The sequence below is a fragment of the Hippocampus bargibanti genome, linkage group LG22 (assembly GCF_051943395.1).
Source record: "Hippocampus bargibanti isolate YZ-2025 linkage group LG22, ASM5194339v1, whole genome shotgun sequence".
In the NCBI taxonomy this organism is placed as follows: Eukaryota; Metazoa; Chordata; class Actinopteri; order Syngnathiformes; family Syngnathidae; genus Hippocampus; species Hippocampus bargibanti.
The window spans coordinates 4,304,690-4,326,676 of NC_142755.1; the positions used below are offsets into that span (position 1 = coordinate 4,304,690).

Genomic DNA, 21,987 nt, shown 5'->3' on the forward strand with positions numbered 1-21,987 from the left:
GCACTTGAGCCAAACCCGGAAAAGCTCGCTGTCAAAAAGGCACTTGCGAAATTGGCTTGTTTGTTTGTTTTCTTGCTTTGAGCGACGATTAAAGTATCAAATTTTTGTTTTGGAACGGAGTCATAAGTATAAAAATGATCACACCAGGCTCAATTATAAAAAGTAATAATTTAATAACATGTCATATTTATTGAGAAATAACCATATAATTGATGGTGTAATAATATAGTAGTAGTGTACTTACGACGTACACTTTAATTAATATTATTTTTGTTAACATTAGCCTAGTCTTTTATTACAGCTAATTGTATTTGTAGTCATTAAATACTGCGTATAATATTGCCCAAATAACAATTACGCATGTTTTATATTGCCTTGTAACAAGTTGACGTTACCATGTTATAGTTATTGAAAAATAACCGTAGAATTGACGGTGTAATAATATAGTGGTGTACTCATGATGTACACTATTTTTTTTTAACATTAGCCCAGTCTTTTATTATAGCTAATTGTATTGTCATTAAATACAGCGTATAATATTGCCCGAATAACAATAGCGTACCTTGTAATAAGTTGACATTTTATTTGTATGCATTGCCTTTTGGTCAGGATTAAATGTCTGCCTCACCATTTTTTTAACGTGTATTTATTTTTTGGAGGCATTTACATTGTTTTTCTTATTTGGAAATTCCACAGGCGACCACTTGTCACTTTGATGATTAAAAGCAATTGTAGTTAGTTATCATTTAAAAAAAAATGTTTGGGGCAGTCGTGAAAATTGCTGCATATCATCCTTGCGTCATGCCCGTCAGCAGTTAAGCGTTGCGCAAGATCACAGGAAGTGATCGAGCAGCTCTCCAACAGCTATTCTGAATTTTTGTGTCGAATTGAGAGAGCGTTTAATTCCTTAAGATCGTTCTCAGTTCACGCAAGTGTATACAGCGGACATTTTAGTTTCATTTTACGCAAATGGACGATCAACCTTTTGTTGTCATCGCTAGGGAAAAATGGACTCTGACCTTGTTTCCCCTCCGTTTAGGTTGCGTGCGGCGAGGTGGAACTATTTGGGTCATAAATGGAGAGGGACAAGCTAGCATCCTGTGACCCGAGCAGCCACACAAACAAAACCACACCTGCGTGAGAAGCGTCCGGCCAATGACTAGAAGTGATTCCATCTGATACAGCAGACCCGACGACACCGCAGAAAAAGTCTTTGGGGCTGCAGGCCGCCATGGACAAGGAGGAAGATGCGTCGGGCACGGGTGAGGATTCGTTCAACGGCTCCCTGCAAAAGAAACGAGAAGCAAAGGGGTCGTGCCTGAAAATCGAGGGTCAAGATGGATACGTCTTTAAATCCTACAGTATGAAGCCGCGCAAGGCAAAGGATGCGCCGTCGTCTGTGACGCTTTTCCAATCAAGCCATTTTTCATCTCAGGGCGATCAACAAATGGAATCGGACAAAGAAACGGGTCCGGCGTCTCCGTCTCTCTCCAGCAAATGGCTCAACGAAAACAGGGAGAATGAAAACTACCAAAACGAAGCCTCCCAGCATATCAAAGACGAAAGCCGGGACACAAACGATTTAGATGACGAAGCCAACGATTTTGAAAGACTGGCGTTTGGTAATTCGTTTGGCCCTTTTTTAAGTCGAGAGGGGGACGACTATAGCAACTTGCTAAGCGGCTACACGAGCACCCTTTACGACGTCGCCATGGACGCCGTGACGCAAAGCCTTTTGAACTCCATGAGAAGTCAAAGCAACCCCAGGAAAAAATCTCCGGCCTGGAATCATTTCTGCATATCGCCAAGGGACAATACCAAAGCAATTTGTTTGTACTGCATGAAAGAATTCAGTCGGGGTAAAAACGAAAAAGACCTCAGCACCAGCTGCTTGATGCGCCACGTCCGACGGGCTCACCCCACAATGCTTTTCCAAGAGGGAGCGGACGTACCGGCGACCAATCACGGTACTTTAGCCTCCGCCTCATCCTCCATCCCGCCTTCCCCAAACTCGCCAAAAAACGGAGACTTGTTGATGTCTCCCGGGTCAAAGAATACGTCGCCGTCCACGTCCTCGGGTGATAATTCCGACCTGTCATCCAAAGAAGGTTTGCCCAAAGTCGAAGCAAAACTGGAACCGCTCGCCAACGCGACGGACTCCGTCGACAGCGCTTTGGAATCTTCACATTCGGGCGAAAACAACCTGGAAGAGCTGTCCGAGGGAGGGCAAGAGCGCCTTCCGAGCCATCCGAAAAACTCCAGTTCCCGCCGCCGATCGGCCGTGTGGAAACACTTCTACCTTTCGCCCAATGATAGTTCCAAAGCGGTTTGCATCCACTGCATGAACGAATTCAGCCGAGGCAAAAACGGCAAAGATCTTGGCACGAGTTGTCTTATTCGTCACATGTGGAGAGCCCACAAGGAGGTGGTGATTGAGGAAAACGGACGAGGCAATCACATCCCCCCGCCTTACTCCAACCCGCCATCTCTCCTGACCCGCACGCCGTTACACGACACGTCGGACGTCAAAAAGGAATCGCCCCTTCTTCCGTCTTCACCGGAAACTATATTAGACGAGTTACCGGTGGAAAACATGGACATGAAAGAGGAATCGGATGAAATGACGCTTCTCACCGAGCAGCTCAATCCGCCCAACGGCGCTCACGGCGACGATACGCCCGCCACTTCCTCGCCGTGCGATCTGTCCGACGTTCCCGGTCACAATCGGAATCACGTCATTTTTGAGCAAAATAAGAAAATCATGAAACGGGTCAAGTCAGAAGTTTGGCAGCATTTTATCGTGTCGCCGGTCGACCAGTTAAAGGCGCTGTGCCGTTACTGCCCGTGCGTCATCAGTCGGGGGAAACGGGGGGATTTTGGGACCAGTTGTCTCATGAGACATTTGGTGAGACGTCACCCGGATGTCCTCAAAAACCAAAAAGTCACAGAGGACAAAGAGCCCTCGCCGCAGCCTTACCTGGACGCCGTTACGCTCGCCAAAGGAACCGAGAGTCCAGTCCGAGAGTGTAAGAAAAAGCCGCAAAACATGATCAGTAAGAAGACGTCTAAACTGTGGAACCATTTTTCAATTTCACCCGCCGACCCCACCAAAGTGGTCTGTTTACACTGCGGCCGGACCATCAGCAGAGGCAAAAAGACCACCAACCTCGGTACCAGTTGCCTCTTCAGACACATGCAGAGGTTCCACGGCCATTTTCTGGAAAGCAACAACGAGGCGCCGTCGTCCGGCGTTCACGTCAAACGGGAACCCGCCGATTCGTCGCTTGGCAAAACGCAACAGAACGGCGGCGGTTTTGACGAGGATCACCCAATTGCCAGAAAAATCACCAAACTAATCGCCGAAATGCTGGCGCTCGATCTTCAACCGTCGGCCATGGTGGAGAACGTCGGACTGAGCAGACTTCTCGAGTACTTCCAGCCTCAGTATCGCCTGCCGCCATCTTCTTACTTCACTGCCACCGCCATACCGGAGATGTACGGAAAAGTGCGGGACGTGGTCCTGACGCACCTGAAAGAAGCCGAGGGCGGCGTCGTCCACTTCACCGCCAGCGTTTGGGTCAGTAGCCAGACAAAGGAGTACCTGAGCCTCACCGCCCACTGGGCCACGTACGAATCCAGAGTCAGACCTCCGGGCCAGGACTTTCACTGCTCGGCCCTGCTCAGCGTTTCTCAAATCGACTGCGATCAGGACACGCACGACATCCCCAAGCAGCTGGAGTACCTTTGGGAGTCTTGGATCACGTCGGCGGGTCTGAAGAAAGGCTTCACTGTCACCGATAACGGCAACTTAAGGGCCAGTCTGGAGGACCGGGGCCACGTTGCCGTGGATTGCTTCGGCCACACCATCGACCTCATTGTCAGCGAAGCCATAAAGAGTCAGAGGATGGTCCAGAACCTTCTGAGTATCGCTCGGAAGATCTGCCAACGTGTCCAGCGCTCTATCAAAGCCAAGGAGAAGCTGGTCCAGCTCCAAAGGGACCACCAGTTACCGGAGAACCAACTGATTCAGGACATCCCATCCAAATGGAGGACTTCCTTCCTCATGCTGGAGCGGCTGGTGGAGCAAAAGAAAGCCATCGACGAAATGTCGGTCGAGTGCAACTTCAGGGAAATCATCAGCTGCGACCAGTGGGAGGTGATGAGGTCCGTCTGCAACGCGCTGAAACCTTTCGAGGTGGCCTCCGGGGAAATCCGTAGTCGTACCGCCACCCTGGGCCAAGTCATCCCGCTCATTCACATCCTGAACCGAAAGATCGACCTGCTCTTCGACGAGACTGTGGGAATCGACAACATGCTGCGTTCCCTGAAAGAAGCCACGGTGACCAGGATGTCGGCCACTCTGGACGACCCCCGTTTCACCTGGGCCACCATGCTGGACCCCCGATACAAGACTTCGCTATTCACAGAAGAAGAAGCGCAACGATGTAAGCAAGACCTGATCCGGGAGCTGGATCTGTTCTCGTCTACCTCAACAGAAAAGTCTTTACTGCTCAACGGTTGCGACCACGCGCCGCCGTCGGCCCGCGACAACATCTGGTCCCTGATGGCGGACTTGAGACCCAACGCCAAGCACGAGGAAAAACCAAAGTCCTCCGAACTAGCGGTACTGGAGTACCTAGAGGAGGATATACTGGATCAAAGCTGTGACCCGCTCGACTACTGGAACCTGAAAAAGTTCCTTTGGCCCGAGCTTGCCAAAGTAGCCGCTCGCTACGTGGGCTGCCCCCCCGGCGTAGTCCCGGCCGAGGCGCTGTTTAACACGGCGAACGTCAACTGCGCCTTGAACCATCCCAGGCCTTCGCTGGAAAACATGGAGGGGCTGCTTTTCCTCAAGGTCAACCTCCCGCTTGTTTATTTTCAATACTGATGAAGCTTGAAAGGGGGCGGGTGGGGGGTTCGAGGGGGTGGGATCTTAAGGACCAAGAGACATAGCTGTGAATTGTGTGATGTACAAAATGGTGGATACACTGATTTTTTTTTTCTTTTTCAATGCTGCAGCCAAGTTTGGGGCGTTAATTATTTTGTGTCGACTACTGTTTGAATACCGTATTTTCCGGTGTATAAGACGCACCTGCGTATAAGGTCGCAGGGTCATTTTCTTTGAAGAAAATCAGGGCTTTTGGGTGCCCCTTATACCAGTGTCTGAAATAACGACTGCCCGGACGCCCGGGGCGTGCAACTTTTACCTGAATAATAAACCTGAATGAATTATTCCGATTTTGAAATCTTTGTTCGGTTTAGACATTTTGGAATTTCGGTTAGTTTGTCAATTTGCATACTGGGCACGGCAGCCAATCAGAAGCCTGCTTCGTGTTTCCGGACTTTCCCCGAGTGTTATAAGGTCGTGCATTTGCATATCATTCAAAAGAAGCTAACAAAATTTATGACGCTACAAAACATAAACGTACATTATCCCGTGACTGTAAAGTGTCCTTGAGAGTTTTGAAAAGCGCTTAGAAATTAATGTATCATTATTTAAAAGCATTGTGGGAGAAAAAAGGAGTTCACGTGGCTTGTAGCAGACGACGCAACACAAACATTGAATTGTATGGACAAAATCACCAGCAAGGGATATTTACGATAAATTATGCAACAGAGCATTTGTGGTTGGTACATCCTTAATACTTTGCAACAATAGTTTTTTTTGCGATTAGTCGTCTTATTGCGTTTTAAGTTGTGAAAAATGGGGCACCGGGCAGGCAATTTTTCAGAGTTGTCTGCGGTAACTTTTTGTCATGAGTTTCAGACACTGCTGATGCATCGGAAAATATGGTATTTTGAAGAAGCTTTCGTGAAAAAAGTCTCAGTGAAAAGAGAGAGGTGCATCAGGGAAGGGGGGTTCTAGCTGTAGGGGGTTGTGCTCATGTATAAGTGTGTTTTTTTTCCCGTCTCTGCTCTCTTCTTGTGCCTTATTGAAAATCTACTTCAGGTCAAAATGCTGTACATATTTTTGGGCGCAATACACGCTTTGGGATAGTCTTGATCGCTGATGCTGAGTTTTCTTTAAAAAAAAAAACGTGGCCCAAAAATGAATGCTGTGACTGAAAGATGTTTTTTTTAAATTAATGTTATTTAATTTTCTTTGTGAAATTGTGGCTCATGGTACCCGTTTATTCGGAGTTTTACCTTTTTTTTTTAAATAAAACTAAACTATTGTATTTTCAGAATCGAGAGGTTTGGAATATACAATTTGTCTCGTAAGCACAATTTGTTTATGTTCAGGGGGATTAATTTATGGGTTTTGTGGAAAGAAATGTACTGTACATTTTATACGAAAATCTGAACTTGATTTGATAAATGTTGAGCATTGAAAGTGGAACCGCGCTAATGTCGTGGGATGTTTGTAAATAAAGGTTTTCCTTACGGTAAACTTTGGATTTTTATTTCCAAATGGCTTTTAGTCTGCAAGTCAATTCAATGTATTTTTTTTTTTCGTGGATAAAATATGAATATCCGAAAGCAATAAACAGAATGAATGAGAAAAATATTGTCTTTATGAACATATGCAAATTTTAGGAATAACCCAATATACTTATACTTCTTTCATTGAAACATTTAAGAAGTGAGGAAATGGTCACCTGACTCGTCAGTGAGACTCCTTAAACGTGGTCCTCTGCATCAGTACCGTTTTGCTAGCCAACCTCACGCTAAACGGAGGAAAGCTAAACAAGTGGCGAGTGATGCCGTCGTAGCCTCGTACGAAGGTCAAAGGGCGGTGAGTGTCGCTCAAGAGCTCCACCTTGGTGGCGTTGGCTTCCATCAGGAGGTGCGAGAACATTTGCATTTCGGGACTGGTGTGGTCCAGATTCTCTCGTTTGTCGTATCTGTTGATTAAATATCACGTTGATCCCAGGATGTAGAATATGAACGATATTACTGACCTCCAGTGTGGATTTTGCTCCAAGAAGCGAGATACCCCTGTTTCAGCAGCATAGGTGTCAATGTGAACAAAAACGTCTGAAAAGATAGCATATCATATCCATAAAAACAGTGTCAACAACAATGCCAAGTTGCAGCCGTGCAAGATACAATTTAATGCAAAAACATTTTAGGTCACCCATTTTTTTTTACAAAAATGGGTGACCTAAAATGTATTTTTTAATCCTTTAAAAAAAAATTCACATTTTTTCCCCCCAAAAATGGATAACCTAAAAATTATTTTTTAATCCTTTCAGGAAAAAAAATACATTAACAAATTCATTTTTTCCCCAAAAATAGGTGACTAAATTATTTTTTTTAATCCTTTACGGAAAAAAAGACATTAACAAATTCATTTTTCCCACAAAAAGGGGTGACTTCATCTAAAATTTATTTTTTAAATACTTTAAGACATACAAAAATTCCTTTTTTTCCCAAAAATGGGTGACCTAATTTTTTTTTTTAATTCTTTAAGAAAAAAAGACATTCACAAATTCTTTTTTTTTTTTCAAAAATGGGTGATCTAAAATGTATTTTTTTATCCTTTAAGGAAAAAAAAGAAATTCACAATTTAAAAAAAAAAAAAATGGGTGACTTAATTTTTTTTACCCTTTAAGAAAAAAATACGTCAATTTTTTTTCCCCAAAAAACTGATTGCCTAAAATGTATTTTTAAATCCTTTAAAAAGTAATTCACTAATTTATTATTTTCCAAAAAATGGGTAGCCTAAAATACATTTTTAATCCTTAAAAAAAAAAAAAAAATAATGGAATTAAAATTACATTTACATATAATTTATTATGTAATTGTAGTTACTTGATGAACATAATGTAGAAATGCAAATGATCAGGCCCATTATGTCATAAAAATCACACTGCACAAAAATTGACCCAGCTCTTGTCAAAAAAATAAAACAAATCAATTAAAGTCATTCTTACCTGCCGTGGGCGCCAACAGCCTATGAAGTTCTTGCAACCCTCGGCCTCCTGGGTAATTGTGATGAGAAACATACAGGCAAAAACCAGAGTACGCCGCGTTCGCCACCAGCTGACCCACCACAACCGCCGATCCCACTTTGTACATCCACGACTTGTGATAGTTGCTTAAACTTAAAAAAAAGTGTTATTTGGAATTTTCCATCCCAGTTAAAGATGATATGCCGTTTGTATACGCACATAAAAGAACAGCCTCGGGCAGCCAGGAGAGTGAGCACGGGGAAGGTGTAGATAATAAAGCGTAGCTCTTTATGCGGCAGTAGTGAGTAGATCAGGATGAAAGCCACCGGTGGGAGCAGTAAGATCCTCATCCGTCGATCCAGCAGCCCGACGGGGACCAGCGGCAGCGTGCAGCCCAGGCCGCGGGGTAAAGCCGAGTAGAAATACCAGAGGAAAGGTGAGGTTTAAAAGAGGAGTCAAGGAGATCGATCCATTTTTTTTGGGGGGAATAGATTCAGCATCGGTATGTCCTACAAAATAAAGGATATTCCCCAGTTGGAACTTTTGTTGAGAACGGTGTTATACCAAAACACCTGCCCTTCTGGCCATAAAAGCTTCCTCCAAAAAAACGAATCAATCGCCATAGTCAGAGCTACAAAATAAAAACAAAAACCGTTACCATGGTAATCTAAACGCACACCGCTTAGCTCCCCTGCTTACCCAATGAGAGCAATCCAGCGGGAATAGCGTAGTAAAGAAGTTCCGGGAAGCGTAGCTTCCTGCTCAGTAGCGATATTAGCAACATAAGACCTAGCAAGACGCAGAGTTCCGAGCGGAACACAACGATGGCGAAGGCGGAGAGGCCGATGAAGCTGCCGTGTTTGTTAGCCATCCAGGAAGTGAATGCAACCAGGACTGTCAGGACAAAATAAACAGGCGCTCGATTATAACACAAAAAAAGTCAACTATATATTTCCGTCATGCTTCTTACCAATTGGTAGCGCAAACACATTCGGGAGTGTCCTAGTGCTGTAGAACATGAGGTGAAACTGTGAGGCGCACATCACGCAGAACAGGAAGGCCACCGTGGAGCCAAACTGCCTCTTCACCTCTCGTTGCATATGCCAAAGCGCAGCGATCACGCATGCTCCCAAAGAGGCACGAACTGAACATAAGTAAAATATTTTTTATTAAAAACTTCATCCCAAGGTGGATTTATGACAGTTTGGTGACGGTGTGAGTCGCTTACCGATGAGCTGTGTGTAGAATTTGCGGGCGCCCAGCAGAGACGATAGAAAGACAACAGGCGAGCAAAGGATGCAGATCAGGACGGGACCGATGAACGTTCGTGGAACCACGCCGGGGAACTCATGGTGGTCGTACTGTAAGAAATCAGCGATATTAGATCTAGGCAACGTACATATTTGTCAATACAAAGTCATTGTTTTTTTTATTCATATTTTTGGGCAAGTTTTACACTCCAAAACTCGTCATTGTCGAAGAAATCTCCTAAAAATACAGGTAGTAAATTAAATCAACAGCTATGTGGTTAAAAGAGAACATTTCTACAACAACTACGACCTCGAATCACAGTGCGTGTCATTATCGCAATTTAACATTGACTTCTGTGTTTAATTTTAAGCTAGCCTGTTAGCTTCTGACACATTCGCTTCTCTCTACCTTGTCGAAATCAAACGTGTGATACAGGAGGTCGTGGGCCGCTTGCAAGTTGAAACTTTCTTCCACTTTGGTGAACGGACAGATGAATAAGTGTAAAAGAACGATGGACGTGAGCAAAACTAATAATGGGAGCGTCAAAACATTCGTTTTGACAGCCATGACAGTCAGAATGTTACCACTTCCGGTTGAACCCGGACGTGGCTTTCCTATTGCTTTATGTATCGTTGAAACATTTTTCATTTTAGTTATACTTCATACAATATCTCTATTTTTTTAATTCAATTAGATCATTAGAGTAAAATTATGATTTCTACATTTAAATTTCGCGTTCGTGAATTTTCCACGCGAGGACTGCGCCGGTTGTCCCGAGCGTGGCGGCAGTCGATTGGATTTCACATAGATTGACAGGAAAAAAGAGCCAATCACCACAAGCCACAATTCAACCGAAGGGGCTGAAGCAAAAAAAAAAAAAAAAACTGGTAGTCGTGCATCATTTCCTCAGCCGGCATGTAAATACTACTTTATCGCGCGTTGTATTTAAACGCTCTTATTTATTCCACAAAACTGCACAATTAGTTCCGCGTGTGCGGTATTCCAGAAGTACCATCGTTCGACGTGGCGTGGATTTAACAGCGTGCCTTCATGAAACAGTGAAATGCTGCCATCGGTTCCAGATCTGCGACTTTTCGGGCTTTTGTCCTGTTTTATTTTAATTTTTCAAGTCGCGAATGCCAAACGAGATTTAAAAAACGCTTGCGTTACCTGCCAGCGGATTACTGACAACTTCCAAAAGGTAAGCTACCATGTAGTTACCTTGTTATGAATGAATACGTCGAAAATGTAGATTTCACAATGTGTATTTCTTTTTAAATTATTATATTTTTGGATGTGTTTTTTTTTTTACTTTTAGGGCTATGAGAGAACTGCAAAGCAAAATTTTGGTGGGGGGAATACAGCATGGGAAGAAAGGAAGCTGTCTAAATATGAAACAAGGTGAGACGAAACTTCAGGTTAGCCTCCCACTGTCAAAAATACGCCTGCTTGCATTAAACTGCACTAGGGAACATACATACATGTATTACATATGCGGCATCCGGGAATTTTGGAACTTTTCCTGTCCCCAAAGAAAAATTAATGCTCAATATAAGCATAGTTTTGTTAACGATACTAAATTATATTTTTACCGCAAATTCACATCTCGATTTTTGCATTTCACAGCGAGATCCGATTGATGGAGATCGTCGAGGGACTGTGCGACAGTAGCAGCTTCGAGTGCAACCAAATGCTGGAAGAACACGAGGAGCTATTTGAGACGTGGTGGTTTAAAAGGTGGAAATTTATATAATTTATATAAAAAAATATATAGTTTTTTATATCTCCCTGTGGTTCCAATACAGGAACATTAAACATCCTGATTTGCATAAATGGTTCTGCGTTGATACTATCAAAGTGTGCTGTCCAAAAGGCACATTTGGGCCTGATTGTAACGGTGAGGAAACTCCCACTAATCTGAATCAGCTAGAAATATGTCCTTATATGTTGCTATAAATCATAATTATGTACAAGCTTGTGTCGGAGGGTCCGATAAACCGTGTCACGGCAACGGCAAATGCGACGGCGACGGAACCAGAGGAGGAGACGGCAAATGCACCTGCGACGTGGAGTATAAGGGGGAATTCTGCTTGGACTGCATAGACGGTTACTTCAACGAAATTCGGAACGACACCTTCTCCAAGTGCACGGGTACGATAATCGCCTACCTTGTTTTTAAATAGCCTGCTGAATAACAAAGATCTTTCTCCTGCGTTAGAATGCCATTCGTCCTGTAAGACCTGCAACGGTGGGGCAACACAGCATGACTGCGACGAGTGCAAAGATGGTTGGGTGGAAGATGAACAGGAAACCTGCATCGGTAGAATTTAAAAAAAAAAAAGCATCATGATACTTCCTGAATCATTAATTTCAACTTCCGATGTGATTCCAGATGTGAACGAGTGCTCCGAAGACTCACCTCCATGCCAGGATGATGAATACTGCGTCAACACGGAAGGATCTTATACCTGCAAGGGTAAACTCGTACGTTGTAGTTTGAGTCCAAGTGGACCAAAAACCAGCTCTATTGATCCTTCAGGATGTGATCGGGCGTGCACCGGATGCACCGACGCCGGTGCGGATAAGTGCAAGGCGTGCGGCGACGGTTATCAGGACACTGAGGGCACCTGCTCAGGTTTGTGTGGGATAATTAATGGATCCCATTCGACCATCTTGAAGGAAATGTTTTGCATTTAATTACCATGACTGGACATTAACTCATTCACTGACACTCACAAATGTATTCGGGAATTGAAAATATGATGTATTTGTTTGGGTTTTTTTTTTTTTTTTTCATGCTTGGGTGCTGATAAAGCGCTGGCCATGACCTCTGGCAATGCATTTTATTTTCCACAAGGGGCAGCATGTCATTTATTTTACATATTAGGGCTTCGTTCCAGCTTCAGCTGTTGTTAAAGCGCTATATAAAACAATATGTATGTAATGCATTGTATTTTGTACATCCACCCCCATAACCTGCTATCTAGCTAGCTATCCATTAGCTATATAGCTATCCAAGTGGCTAGCTATCTGTTGAGTATCTATTAACTATCTACTAGCTGGCTAGTTAACTTTCTATCTATAAACTTCCGGGTTGAATGAACTCTGGCGCGTGTGGCTGCCGCTGCTCACCCGCATAAAAACCTATCCTGTGACTGTAAAGTGACCTTGAGAGTTTTGAAAGGCGCTTATAAATGAAATGCATTATTATTATTTCGGAATTAACTCTCTTTTTTTGAATGAAAGAAGAGGTCTTACTCAGCTGTTGTTAAAGCACTACATGAACTAATGTGTGTATTGCATTGTATTTTATACATCCACCCCCATTTCAACCTCAGATAACTCCAGGGCAATATAATTTAGGGATTAACTATTTTTTATGATGAAAGAAGAGTCTAAGGTTTCTAATCCTGTATTGAATGTTTATGTAGTCCTAAAACTCAATTTTTTGTGGGTCTCAAGTGACAATGACAATAACCCTGGCACTGGAGTGGAGACATTTTTTTTTTTGCATGTTCGGCAGTGAACGAGTTAATAGATCCTAATCGGCCATCTTGAAATAACATTTTTTTATTTAATTAGCATGACTAGACATTAATAGGGATTAAAAAAAAGCTGCTTTTGATTTTAAGGGAATGAAATAAGTTGACTTAGCTGTTTTTTTTTCGCAAAGATATCGACGAGTGTTCAGGGGCCGAGCCGATGTGCACCGAGGAGCACCAGCAGTGCGTCAACACCAGCGGCGGCTACAAGTGCGTCTGCTCCGCCGGTTACGAGGATCGCGACGGCGAGTGTGTTGAAAAGCCACAAGAAGGTTTGTGTTATGTTTTTGATGATCCTTGTCTACTTTTTAAAACATTTTTGGTCTAAATTTTTACTATTGTGTCCAAAAGAGGAGCCAGCGGTATCCAAGGAAGATGAGAGTCCTCATGTGGAGCTCTGATGTGGAACGGGGTGGGGGGGCACTGACCTGCAAGACCCTTTTTTGGGGCGGGGGGGTATTAGATGCTGCTCATTAAAAAAAAAAAAAAAAAAAAAAGGAAATGCACTTCCAAAATGGCAGCCGGGATTGGGGAAAGCGATGTTTGCTACACTGTTTTTTTTCTCCTCTGCCGTGCTCAATTTGTCCGTACTTGTTATGTTTTTAAAGTGAATAAAAAAGTGTTACGAATAAAAAATGGGACGTTTGTGTTTACATGTTGTCAACTGATCAGAAGCGGTGCAATATTTTGAGTGTAGAGTTGGATTTTTTTTTCATACATTGGGCGCACCGCATTAGAAGATGCAATCTACATTGCATCCACTAGATGGAGCAACGCGCCTTTCAAAACTCTCAATGACACTTTAGTCACTGGATTTGTTTATGTGCGGGTCAGCGGCGGCAGCCATTCGCGACATGGTTGATTTAAGAAACAGCAAGTTATAAAATTAATCTGTTAACGTTGAATTCTCCCTTTCTGTTTAACTCATTCACTGCCATTCCCGAATTTATTCGGGAATTGAAAAGCGTGACGCAGAGCGCTATTCCCGAATTTCCAGCAGCTCCTGTATTTTGTTTTTCTACTTCTTTCTTTCCTTTCTTCTTCCTTTCATAACTTTGCTGCTGTGAAATGTAAAATTCTCCACTGCGAGACGAATAACAATACATCCAATCCAATTTGTTCGGGTTTTGTTTTTGGGGGGTGCCGATAAAGCGCTGGTCGGGCCTCTGGCAATGTATTGTTGCAGCTTCAGCTGTTGTTGAAGCGCTATATAAATCGGCAACTCAGTTCCAAATACTGTATGCAAAAATTAAAAAAAAAAACATTGTACTGCATATTGTTTGTAGTTTTCAGGCTTATTTCGTTGAAAATGATATTTTATGGAGACCTGGGAACGGATTATTCTCATTTTAATGGTTTCCTATGGGAAATTATTTTTTGGGACACACACTTTTCACCTTACACTGTCTGGGAACCAATTAAGTGCGTTAGCCAAGGTCCCACTGTATTATTATTGGTGGCAGTGGTTATAAATGACCAGTAGAGGGCAGTGTAAACTTGAGAATAAACTTTTGTTGCCTGCATCATCATTTTGGTGGTCAAAAACTCACCTAATCAAGCCAAAATGGAGACCAGATACTGTTTTTGCTGTGTTTTTGGTGACTTGGAGAGACTTCTTCTTTGTCCAGACTGCAAACTAACTCAAAACAACAACAATAACCACACAGATTTCCAGACTTTTTGTCTTTTCGTGTCACCGGTGAATACACACATATCACATTTTGACAACTTTTTATCCAGCCACAATAAATAAAATGTTACCAAGTCATGACGGGCCTTTACGTGCTGACAACAACGTCCTGTATTTACAAATCGTACGTGTTTGGAAGGTACTTGAACCCGTCACGGTGCAGACTTTGAAGGACTGGGAACAGGGCGGGGTTTCAGTGCATTTTTCTGGTATCGTTCAGTTCACCACAGATGAGTTTCTCTTATCTCTGCTATCACTTGACTGGCTTTCTGCAATGCCTGTGATCATCCCCAAACATAAAAAATAAAACGATGAAGGAACTTTCTAATTCAAGTTCATCTTGCGAAAACGTGAGCGACTTTTACCTGCAGCATGTCAGCCGCCTCCTTGCGGCGCTGGGCCATGTCCTCCGACTCCGTCAGCAGATCGTTGAGTAGGCCCGATTTGTAGAGCTGACCTACTAACTCGCTCTGGAGGCTGTCCTTCACGTGGTTAACCAGGAAGTGCATCACCGCCTTGGGTACGCTGGGTAAAAAGCGTTCATGGGAAATTATTTTGAGATAATAAACGTTTCGTGTGCTGCTTACCTGTCTTGGATGTTCTTGCGTACAATCAGGAAATAGGACTTGATGAGGCGTTCAATGACCTCACAGTCTCGCTGCTCACGGGATGATAGCTTCCGTGCTACTGGGACCGGCTACGAGTTCAAAGGTCGATGTTATTAAAAAAAAAAAAAAAAACGATATTCGGGGTGGATGACAGAGGATGATATACCACATCCAGGAGATTGACGGCTCCTTTAAGAGGACTTCCCGGACCCGAGCCGAAGCCATCTTCTCCTTTTTTGAGCATCCCCCTCCAGGTCCCTGTGGCGTCCAGATCGCCCTGTGGCCCCGCCTACGATCATAAAGGAGCCCTGATGCGAATGCCATGTTGCATTTAAGTCTACGGGAGAATCCGGTGTCACTCATTGTGACGTTTGACACCTCGCAGTGGCTTGGAATGCAAAATTAAACCAAAAGGTTGAGGGAACAAGGAGGTTAGGTTAAAAGACGGGTGGAAATGCTACATTGTTAGCGCAAGTCCACACAGGCGAGGGGGAGGAAAATAGCACAACATGGGGCAGGGGGAATCAAGAATAAAAATACAAGGCAAGCCATCCATCCATCCATCCATTAACACAGCTGACGCAGGGGGGCACGGGAAAGCGTAGCACGCCCACCTTGACGCCGTCAGCGTCTGCTCCGGACGCAAGAAGCTCGCCAGAAACCGTGGCGGGGCCTTTGCCAAGAGACTGGCAAAGAGATCAAATGAAACGCAAGAAAATGAGAGAAAAAGAGGTGGGGAGGGACGGGGGAGCAGTGCAAAGTCATTTGATTCCTTTATGGAAGCTCTTGTTTTGTGACGAAAAAAATCAAAATGATAAATATGAATGCGGAAAACGTACCTTATCCTTGGGTACCGCCGCTGTGGGCAGTTCTCTCATCCGGTTTCGCCTTTGCTCCTTTGGAGACAACGTAAAACAGTGAGTGACGTTGGGAGCGACGACACGTAGCAAACTAACAATCCAATCCAATCCAATCAAACTAGCGAGCTATCGAACTAGCGAGCTAATGAGCTAACAAACTAGCTAGTTATAGAATTAGCGAGCTACGGAATTAGCGAGCTATGAAATTAGTGAGCTAACGAACTGGCGCGCTAACGAGTTAATGAGCTATTGAACTAGCAAGTTAAGGAACTACCAAGCTAACAAACTAGCAAATTATGGAATTAGCGAGTTATGGAATTAGCAATATATGGAATTAGCACGATCACAAACTAGCAAGCTAACTTAAGTTAAGTGAGTGAGTTAAGTTAGTGAGCTATCAAATTAGCGAGTTAAGGACGTTCCCCCATTCCAACCAGCGAGCTAACGAACTAGCGAGCTAATGAACTAGTGAGCTAACAAACTAGCGAGTTTTGGAATTAGTGAGCAAACGAACTAGCGAGCTAACGAACGAGCAAGCTAACAATCTAGCGAGCTAACAATTTAGCGAGCTAACGCACGAACCAACTTGCGAGATAACCAACTATTGAACTAGCGAACCATCGAACTAGCGAGCGGGCAAACTAGCGAACCATCGAACTAGCGAGCTAACAAACTAGTGAGCTAACAGCGTTCTTGCACTCACCTCGATATTGTTATTCATGACCCCGCAGGCGTCTGCAAAATCCGGATGCTTTGTGTTGATGTAAGCCAGCTCGATGGCAACCAAGTTGTGGACCTTGTTGGAATGAAGTTTGGAAGAATTTAGCATTTGAAAAAAAAAAAATGTTTCAGATGGGCTGCTGGTAAGACGATACTTTTTTTTTTTCAGTAATCCCCCGTTATTCACTGGTAATGGGTAAAAAAATCCACAATGCACAGAAACCGAACTAGCGAGGGATCACTGTATTCGGGAAAGGTGTACCATCTCGTTGGTGATGGGCAGCCTCTTTCTCAAAAGGGACGTGACCACTTCCACGATGGCCTCGTGGAGTTTTGGGAATCTCTGCAGCTCCTAAGTGGACGACTTAGTATGAGCACAAGACCCCGAAAGATAGAAAAATAAACAAACCCCGCCCTCCTCCGTCTACCTGTGTGCTGTAATTGCTGCAATGCTGGATGATCCTCTGCATCTCCTCATGGACGAGCTCCACGCAGCGCAAACTGGGCTCCTCCAGGCGTTTGACCTGCTTTTTCACCAGTAGCTCAAAAGAGACTTCGGGCACGAACAAAGATGGCCGCGGGCCCTGATGCGGCGGGGGAGAAGGTGAAAGGTCAGCCATTGGGGAAAAACGACGACAAGGCAAAAAAAAATAAAAAGAGTTAAACTGACAGTTGCGTTTCTAATGGCGGTGAGGATATCGATGGTGCTGAGGCCTCCCAAGGGATCCACACACTCCAAAGTTCGTCCAAAAGTCTCATGGAATATGTAACAGATTCGAGCTCCGCCGCACCTAACGCATAATAATAATAATAATAATAATAATAATAGTAGCAATCGTAGCAATAGTAGCAATAATAGTATATAACAATAATAATAGTCATAATAGTAGTAATAAAAACATCAATAACAACAACAATAGTAGTAATAGTAGAAATAGTAGTAATCATAGTAATAGTAGTAATATCAGTAACAACAGTAATAGTAGTAATAGTACTAATAATAACAACAACAGCAGTAATAGTAGGAATTGTAGTAATAGCAGTAATAGTAGAAATGTAGTAATAATAATAATAGAAATTGGAGTAATAGTAACAATAATAATAATAATAATAGTAATGGTAGTAATAGTAGCAATGTAGTAATAGTAATAGTAGTAATCGTAGTAATAATAGTAGTAATAGTAGTAATAACAACAATAACAGCAACAACAGTAGTAATAGTAGTAATAGTAGTAATAGTAATAATAGTAGAAATTGTAGTAATAATAATAATAATAATAATAATAATAATAATAATAATAATAATAATAATAATAATAGTAATAGTAGTAATAATAGTAATACAGTAAAGTCTCGTTATATCGATATTCAAGGGAGTCCGAAAAAATATCGATATAACCGGGACTATCGATATATCCGACCCTGTTTGCATGTAATTTTCTCCGTGCGGGCATAGAAATAGTATCGATATAACCGGGACTATCGATATATCCGATATCGATATAACAAGACTTTACTGTAGTAGGAATAGTAGTAATAGTAGTAATAACAACAATAACAAGAACAACAGTAGTAAAAGTATTAATTGTAGTAATGTAGTAATAGTAGTAATCGTAGTAATAGTAACAACAACAACAATAATACTACTACTACTACTACTACTACTACTACTACTACTAATAATAATAATAATAATAATAATAATAATAATAATAATAATAATAATAATAATAATAATAATAATACAGCAAGGGGATATTCAGGCGGGATTGACTTGATAAAAGGACGAAAGACCGCAGAAAACTCACAGCTCTGCCGTTTCGATGTACTTGGCCGTGCCCTCGATGGTGTTGCAGTACTCGGTAGCAAACTTGGTGATGAGTTGGAGTAAAGTGGCGCTTTGGTCTTCTACGGGTTCGCCGTAGCTACCGAGCAGCGACTGGTACTGGGCTGCTAGCACGTTGATCCGTGTCTTTAGTTCCGGGAGACAATCGCGGATGTGATGCATCAGTAGTCTGACGTGAGCACAGGGGGGGGAAAAAAAAGCTTGAGGCAAAATGGCGGTTATGATGGTGATGAAAAATGAACAACGCTGACCTATTGAGGGTCCTGGCCAGGTATTTGGTCCCGTTCCGATTGGCTAGAGAGGGATACTTTTTCTGCAGGAAAGCGTGTTCGTCACGGATTGCGTCAGCCACGGACTTTTTATTGTTGATGTCCAGTTGGCTCCTGCGAACGGCAAAAATATAGTCCACGTACAAAGTACATCAATGCGAGTAAGTTTTTTTTTTTTTTTTTTACGATGAATAGAAAAAAATAAACTGACTTTCAGAATCAGAAAGCTTTTTTTTAACGAACATTTCAGAGCGCATATCCCCAGATTCATGTTGAACAACAGTGCAAAAAAAAAAAAAAAAAAAAAGACAAAATACGGCTTCAAGAACCAAGACGAGGGCATGGAAAAATCCGAATGGACCCTTTCGAACCCTGCACACCACCTTTTCCAATGGAGCACTGATTTTCGGCACTAAATGTGCATCTATTATCATATGTCATTCATTCTACCACTGGCAAGAGAGGGATACTTTTTTTTGACCAACATGTCAAAGAGTACATCCCCAGATTCGTGTTGAACGACAATGGCGGAGCCGCCACAAAAAAAAAAAGACAAAATACGACTTCAACGGACAGTTAGGACGGCGGAAAAAATTACTTGTCACCACCCTACGCAATTTCAAGGACTTGCAAACTACAAGAACCAAGACAAGGGCACGGAAAAATCAGATTGGACCCTCCGCACCCTGCACACCACCTTTTGCAATAGTTCACTGATTTACGGAGGCAAATCCCTTGTGTGTTCTACATACTTGGCCAATCAAGATGATTCTGAACGTGTAGCCAACCTGTTGACGACGCCGATGAGTCCCAGTTTGACCGGAATGACCCGGCCCATGAGGACGTCCATGGCATCCGTCCCGGCGTCCATCAGGTCCAGTTTGGTCACCACAGCCAATGTCCTCCTGCCTGGATAGGTCACATTCGAGGATTTGGTTTGTATTGTATTGTATTGTCTTTTGCATGTCAATCGTTCTTCATTAATGATCTCGCGGAGTTGTTTTTTGAGACATTACCGTCAGGGTCGACCTCACGGGCGACCTTGAGCGCTTCGGACGTCGCCATGTCGGTGTTAGCGGCGGTGACGGCTAATATGATGCAGTTTGGGTTGGAAATGTGCTTTAGGATGAGATCTCGGATTTGGATCTCGATGTCTTTGGGCTGATCTCCAACGGGTACCTGCGTGGGGGGGTCAGTTTTTCACGTGAAGTAGCACGTATGCTAGGTTGTGAGGCGGGTGGCGTTACCTTAGTGATGCCGGGCAGGTCCACCAGGGTTAGGTTAACGACGTGTGGGGAATAGATCTTCAGGTGAATCGGTTCATCGCTGATACCCTGTGCAGGAGGGAAATGTACACCTTGCCAGTTCAGCTGGGACATAACTTTTCCTTTGTGAAGAAATAATATTCCACATTCCCAGGGTGGTCTCACCTTATTATTCCCTGACACCCGCTCCGTTTCAGCTTCTATTTCTTGTCTGATTTCATCAAAATCAGTGTAGATCTGACGTCATAAAAAAAAAAAAAAAAAAAAAAAAAGGCAGCAAAATTGATGATAACCACATAAAACCATGCCACTTGTTACCTTATTTTTGGTGTGCAGAAATTTCCCCCATTCTTCGCCTTCTCTGCCTGTACAACATAAAAGTGACATTTAATAATAATAATAATAATAATAATAATACATTTCATTTATAAGCACCTTTCAAAACTCTCAAGGTCACTTTACAGTCACAAGCTAAGTTTTTCTGTGGGTGAGCAAATAGATAGAAAGCTAGCTCGCTAGTTAGCTAATAATAATAATAATAATAATAATAATAATAATAATACATTTCATTTCTAAGCGCCTTTCAAAACTCTCACGGTCACTTTACAGTCACAGGATCAGTTTTTTTTCTGTGGGTGAGCAGTGGCAGCCACACGCGCCAGCGTTCACTCAGATAGCTAGCTGGGCCTTCACCCAACCCGGAAGTAACTCAGATAGAAAGCTAGCTATCTAAAAGACAGCTAATAGATAGCTAACAGATAGCTAATAATAAATAAATAATAATAAAATAATAATCATAATCATAAAATAAAACAAAATAAAATAATACAATAAGATAAAATAAAATAAATATAGAAATAAAAATAGAAATAATAAAATAAAAAAAATAATAATAGAAATAATAAAATAATAACAATACAAATAATAAACTAATAATTAAAAAATAATAAAATATTAATAATAATAATAATAAATAATAGGGCATGACTACTTTATTGGAGAAAAGATCGGCAACTATGATGCGCAGGATTCTAGGCTAGGAAAGTCAAGGTGGGTAACGGGTCTCCACTAAAGCCGAGGTATCAAAACAACATATGACGGGAGCAGGAAGTAGCAATTTACACGACTACAATGCACCTTTATGGAAGTTTTTCACACCTTGGAATCTGTAAGTGGTTAAACAGCGGCAGAAAAGAGAAATATTCATTGGACACTAAAACAAACGAGAAAGAAAGAACGGGAATGGAGTCAATAGGCCTAAAGGACTCCATCCATTGAAAGTAGAGGAGGGGAACCTACCGATGTCATCGTTTTTGCGGGCATCTCCCGGATCGACATGGACTAACTGGAGGATGAGAGGTCGCCTGGTGACGATGCCGGTCCCGCGGGGTAGCAGGTCACGGCCCACCAGGCTTTCCAGGACGGAACTCTTGCCGCTGCTCTAAAGATGGAACAAGGGCAGATTTATTCGTGTCAAAAATGGGTCGAAGAGGAAAGTCGTAACAACCATTTTTACAGGCTAACGATGACGATTTGAATCAATGTGGAAACACACATTGAATGGCACATGCAGTGCCCCGTTTTGGCCAACAGGGTTCTTAAATTAGCACTGAATGAAGGTTACAAGTAGATAAATTGAAAGCACTCATCTTAAATATGGACGTACATGCCATGAACTTAAAATATTATCTACTTAACTTCAGAATCAGTGACTAGCGAACTCGTCCTCACCGGGAGCCTGACAATTATAGTATCTTTTGACTGTACCTGAGTCCCCACCACAGCTATTTGCGGCAGTTGGATGATATCCGCGCCCACAGTGTTGAACACATCCTGGAGCTTGTTAATAACGGGAATAAGCGCCTCCATGTCTTTGGTTTCGATACGAAAAGACGAATTTGCCAGCTGTTTGTTTGTGATGCAGCCAAAGTCATTCAATGTCTCGGCGTCGCCATCATTGCGACAGCAGCAGCTGCGATTGATATTTCGCGGCGTCGGGAGTTGTAGTTTTCTCGCAACATTTGATTGCGGTGCAGACTGA

At 42.8% G+C, this 21,987-nt stretch overlaps 4 protein-coding genes across 5 annotated transcripts; 2 read left to right on the forward strand and 2 right to left on the reverse strand.

Annotated features, from left to right (window-relative positions):
- Nucleotides 1–153: 153 nt before the first annotated feature.
- On the reverse strand, nt 154–9,723 carry alg12 (ALG12 alpha-1,6-mannosyltransferase). Its single transcript, XM_088989042.1, has 10 exons — nt 9,555–9,723; nt 9,124–9,256; nt 8,866–9,039; nt 8,595–8,789; nt 8,422–8,526; nt 8,115–8,337; nt 7,878–8,047; nt 6,903–6,978; nt 6,600–6,845; nt 154–1,285 (listed from the first exon to the last, which is right to left on the reverse strand). Exons 1-9 carry the CDS (start codon nt 9,711–9,713, stop codon nt 6,608–6,610), a joined length of 1,473 nt encoding a protein of 490 aa, XP_088845168.1. The 5' UTR covers nt 9,714–9,723; the 3' UTR covers nt 154–1,285; nt 6,600–6,607.
- On the forward strand, nt 1,232–6,593 carry zbed4 (zinc finger, BED-type containing 4). Its single transcript, XM_088989041.1, has one exon. The coding sequence runs from the start codon at nt 1,232–1,234 to the stop codon at nt 4,886–4,888; it is 3,657 nt and encodes a 1,218-aa protein (XP_088845167.1). The 3' UTR covers nt 4,889–6,593.
- Nucleotides 9,724–10,027: 304 nt separating the features above from the next.
- creld2 (CRELD disulfide isomerase 2) lies at nt 10,028–13,324 on the forward strand. The gene is made up of 10 exons (XM_088988903.1): nt 10,028–10,347; nt 10,465–10,547; nt 10,773–10,883; nt 10,952–11,043; nt 11,121–11,297; nt 11,365–11,466; nt 11,539–11,622; nt 11,686–11,781; nt 12,820–12,960; nt 13,040–13,324. Exons 1-10 carry the CDS (start codon nt 10,210–10,212, stop codon nt 13,087–13,089), a joined length of 1,074 nt encoding a protein of 357 aa, XP_088845029.1. The 5' UTR covers nt 10,028–10,209; the 3' UTR covers nt 13,090–13,324.
- A 696-nt stretch (nt 13,325–14,020) lies between these two features.
- Nucleotides 14,021–21,921, reverse strand: LOC148881709 (dynamin-1-like protein). 2 transcript variants are annotated; one of them, XM_088988901.1, is made up of 19 exons: nt 21,714–21,921; nt 21,246–21,387; nt 20,265–20,311; nt 20,112–20,183; nt 19,929–20,015; nt 19,698–19,860; nt 19,470–19,590; nt 18,664–18,795; nt 18,375–18,581; nt 17,237–17,357; nt 16,995–17,150; nt 16,829–16,918; nt 16,550–16,642; nt 15,826–15,882; nt 15,601–15,672; nt 15,153–15,275; nt 14,966–15,075; nt 14,744–14,903; nt 14,021–14,656 (listed from the first exon to the last, which is right to left on the reverse strand). In XM_088988901.1, exons 1-19 carry the CDS (start codon nt 21,813–21,815, stop codon nt 14,600–14,602), a joined length of 2,112 nt encoding a protein of 703 aa, XP_088845027.1. In that variant the 5' UTR covers nt 21,816–21,921; the 3' UTR covers nt 14,021–14,599. The 2 variants fall into 2 exon arrangements, with proteins under 2 accessions (XP_088845027.1, XP_088845028.1); XM_088988902.1 differs by lacking the exon at nt 15,601–15,672.
- Nucleotides 21,922–21,987: the final 66 nt, after the last annotated feature.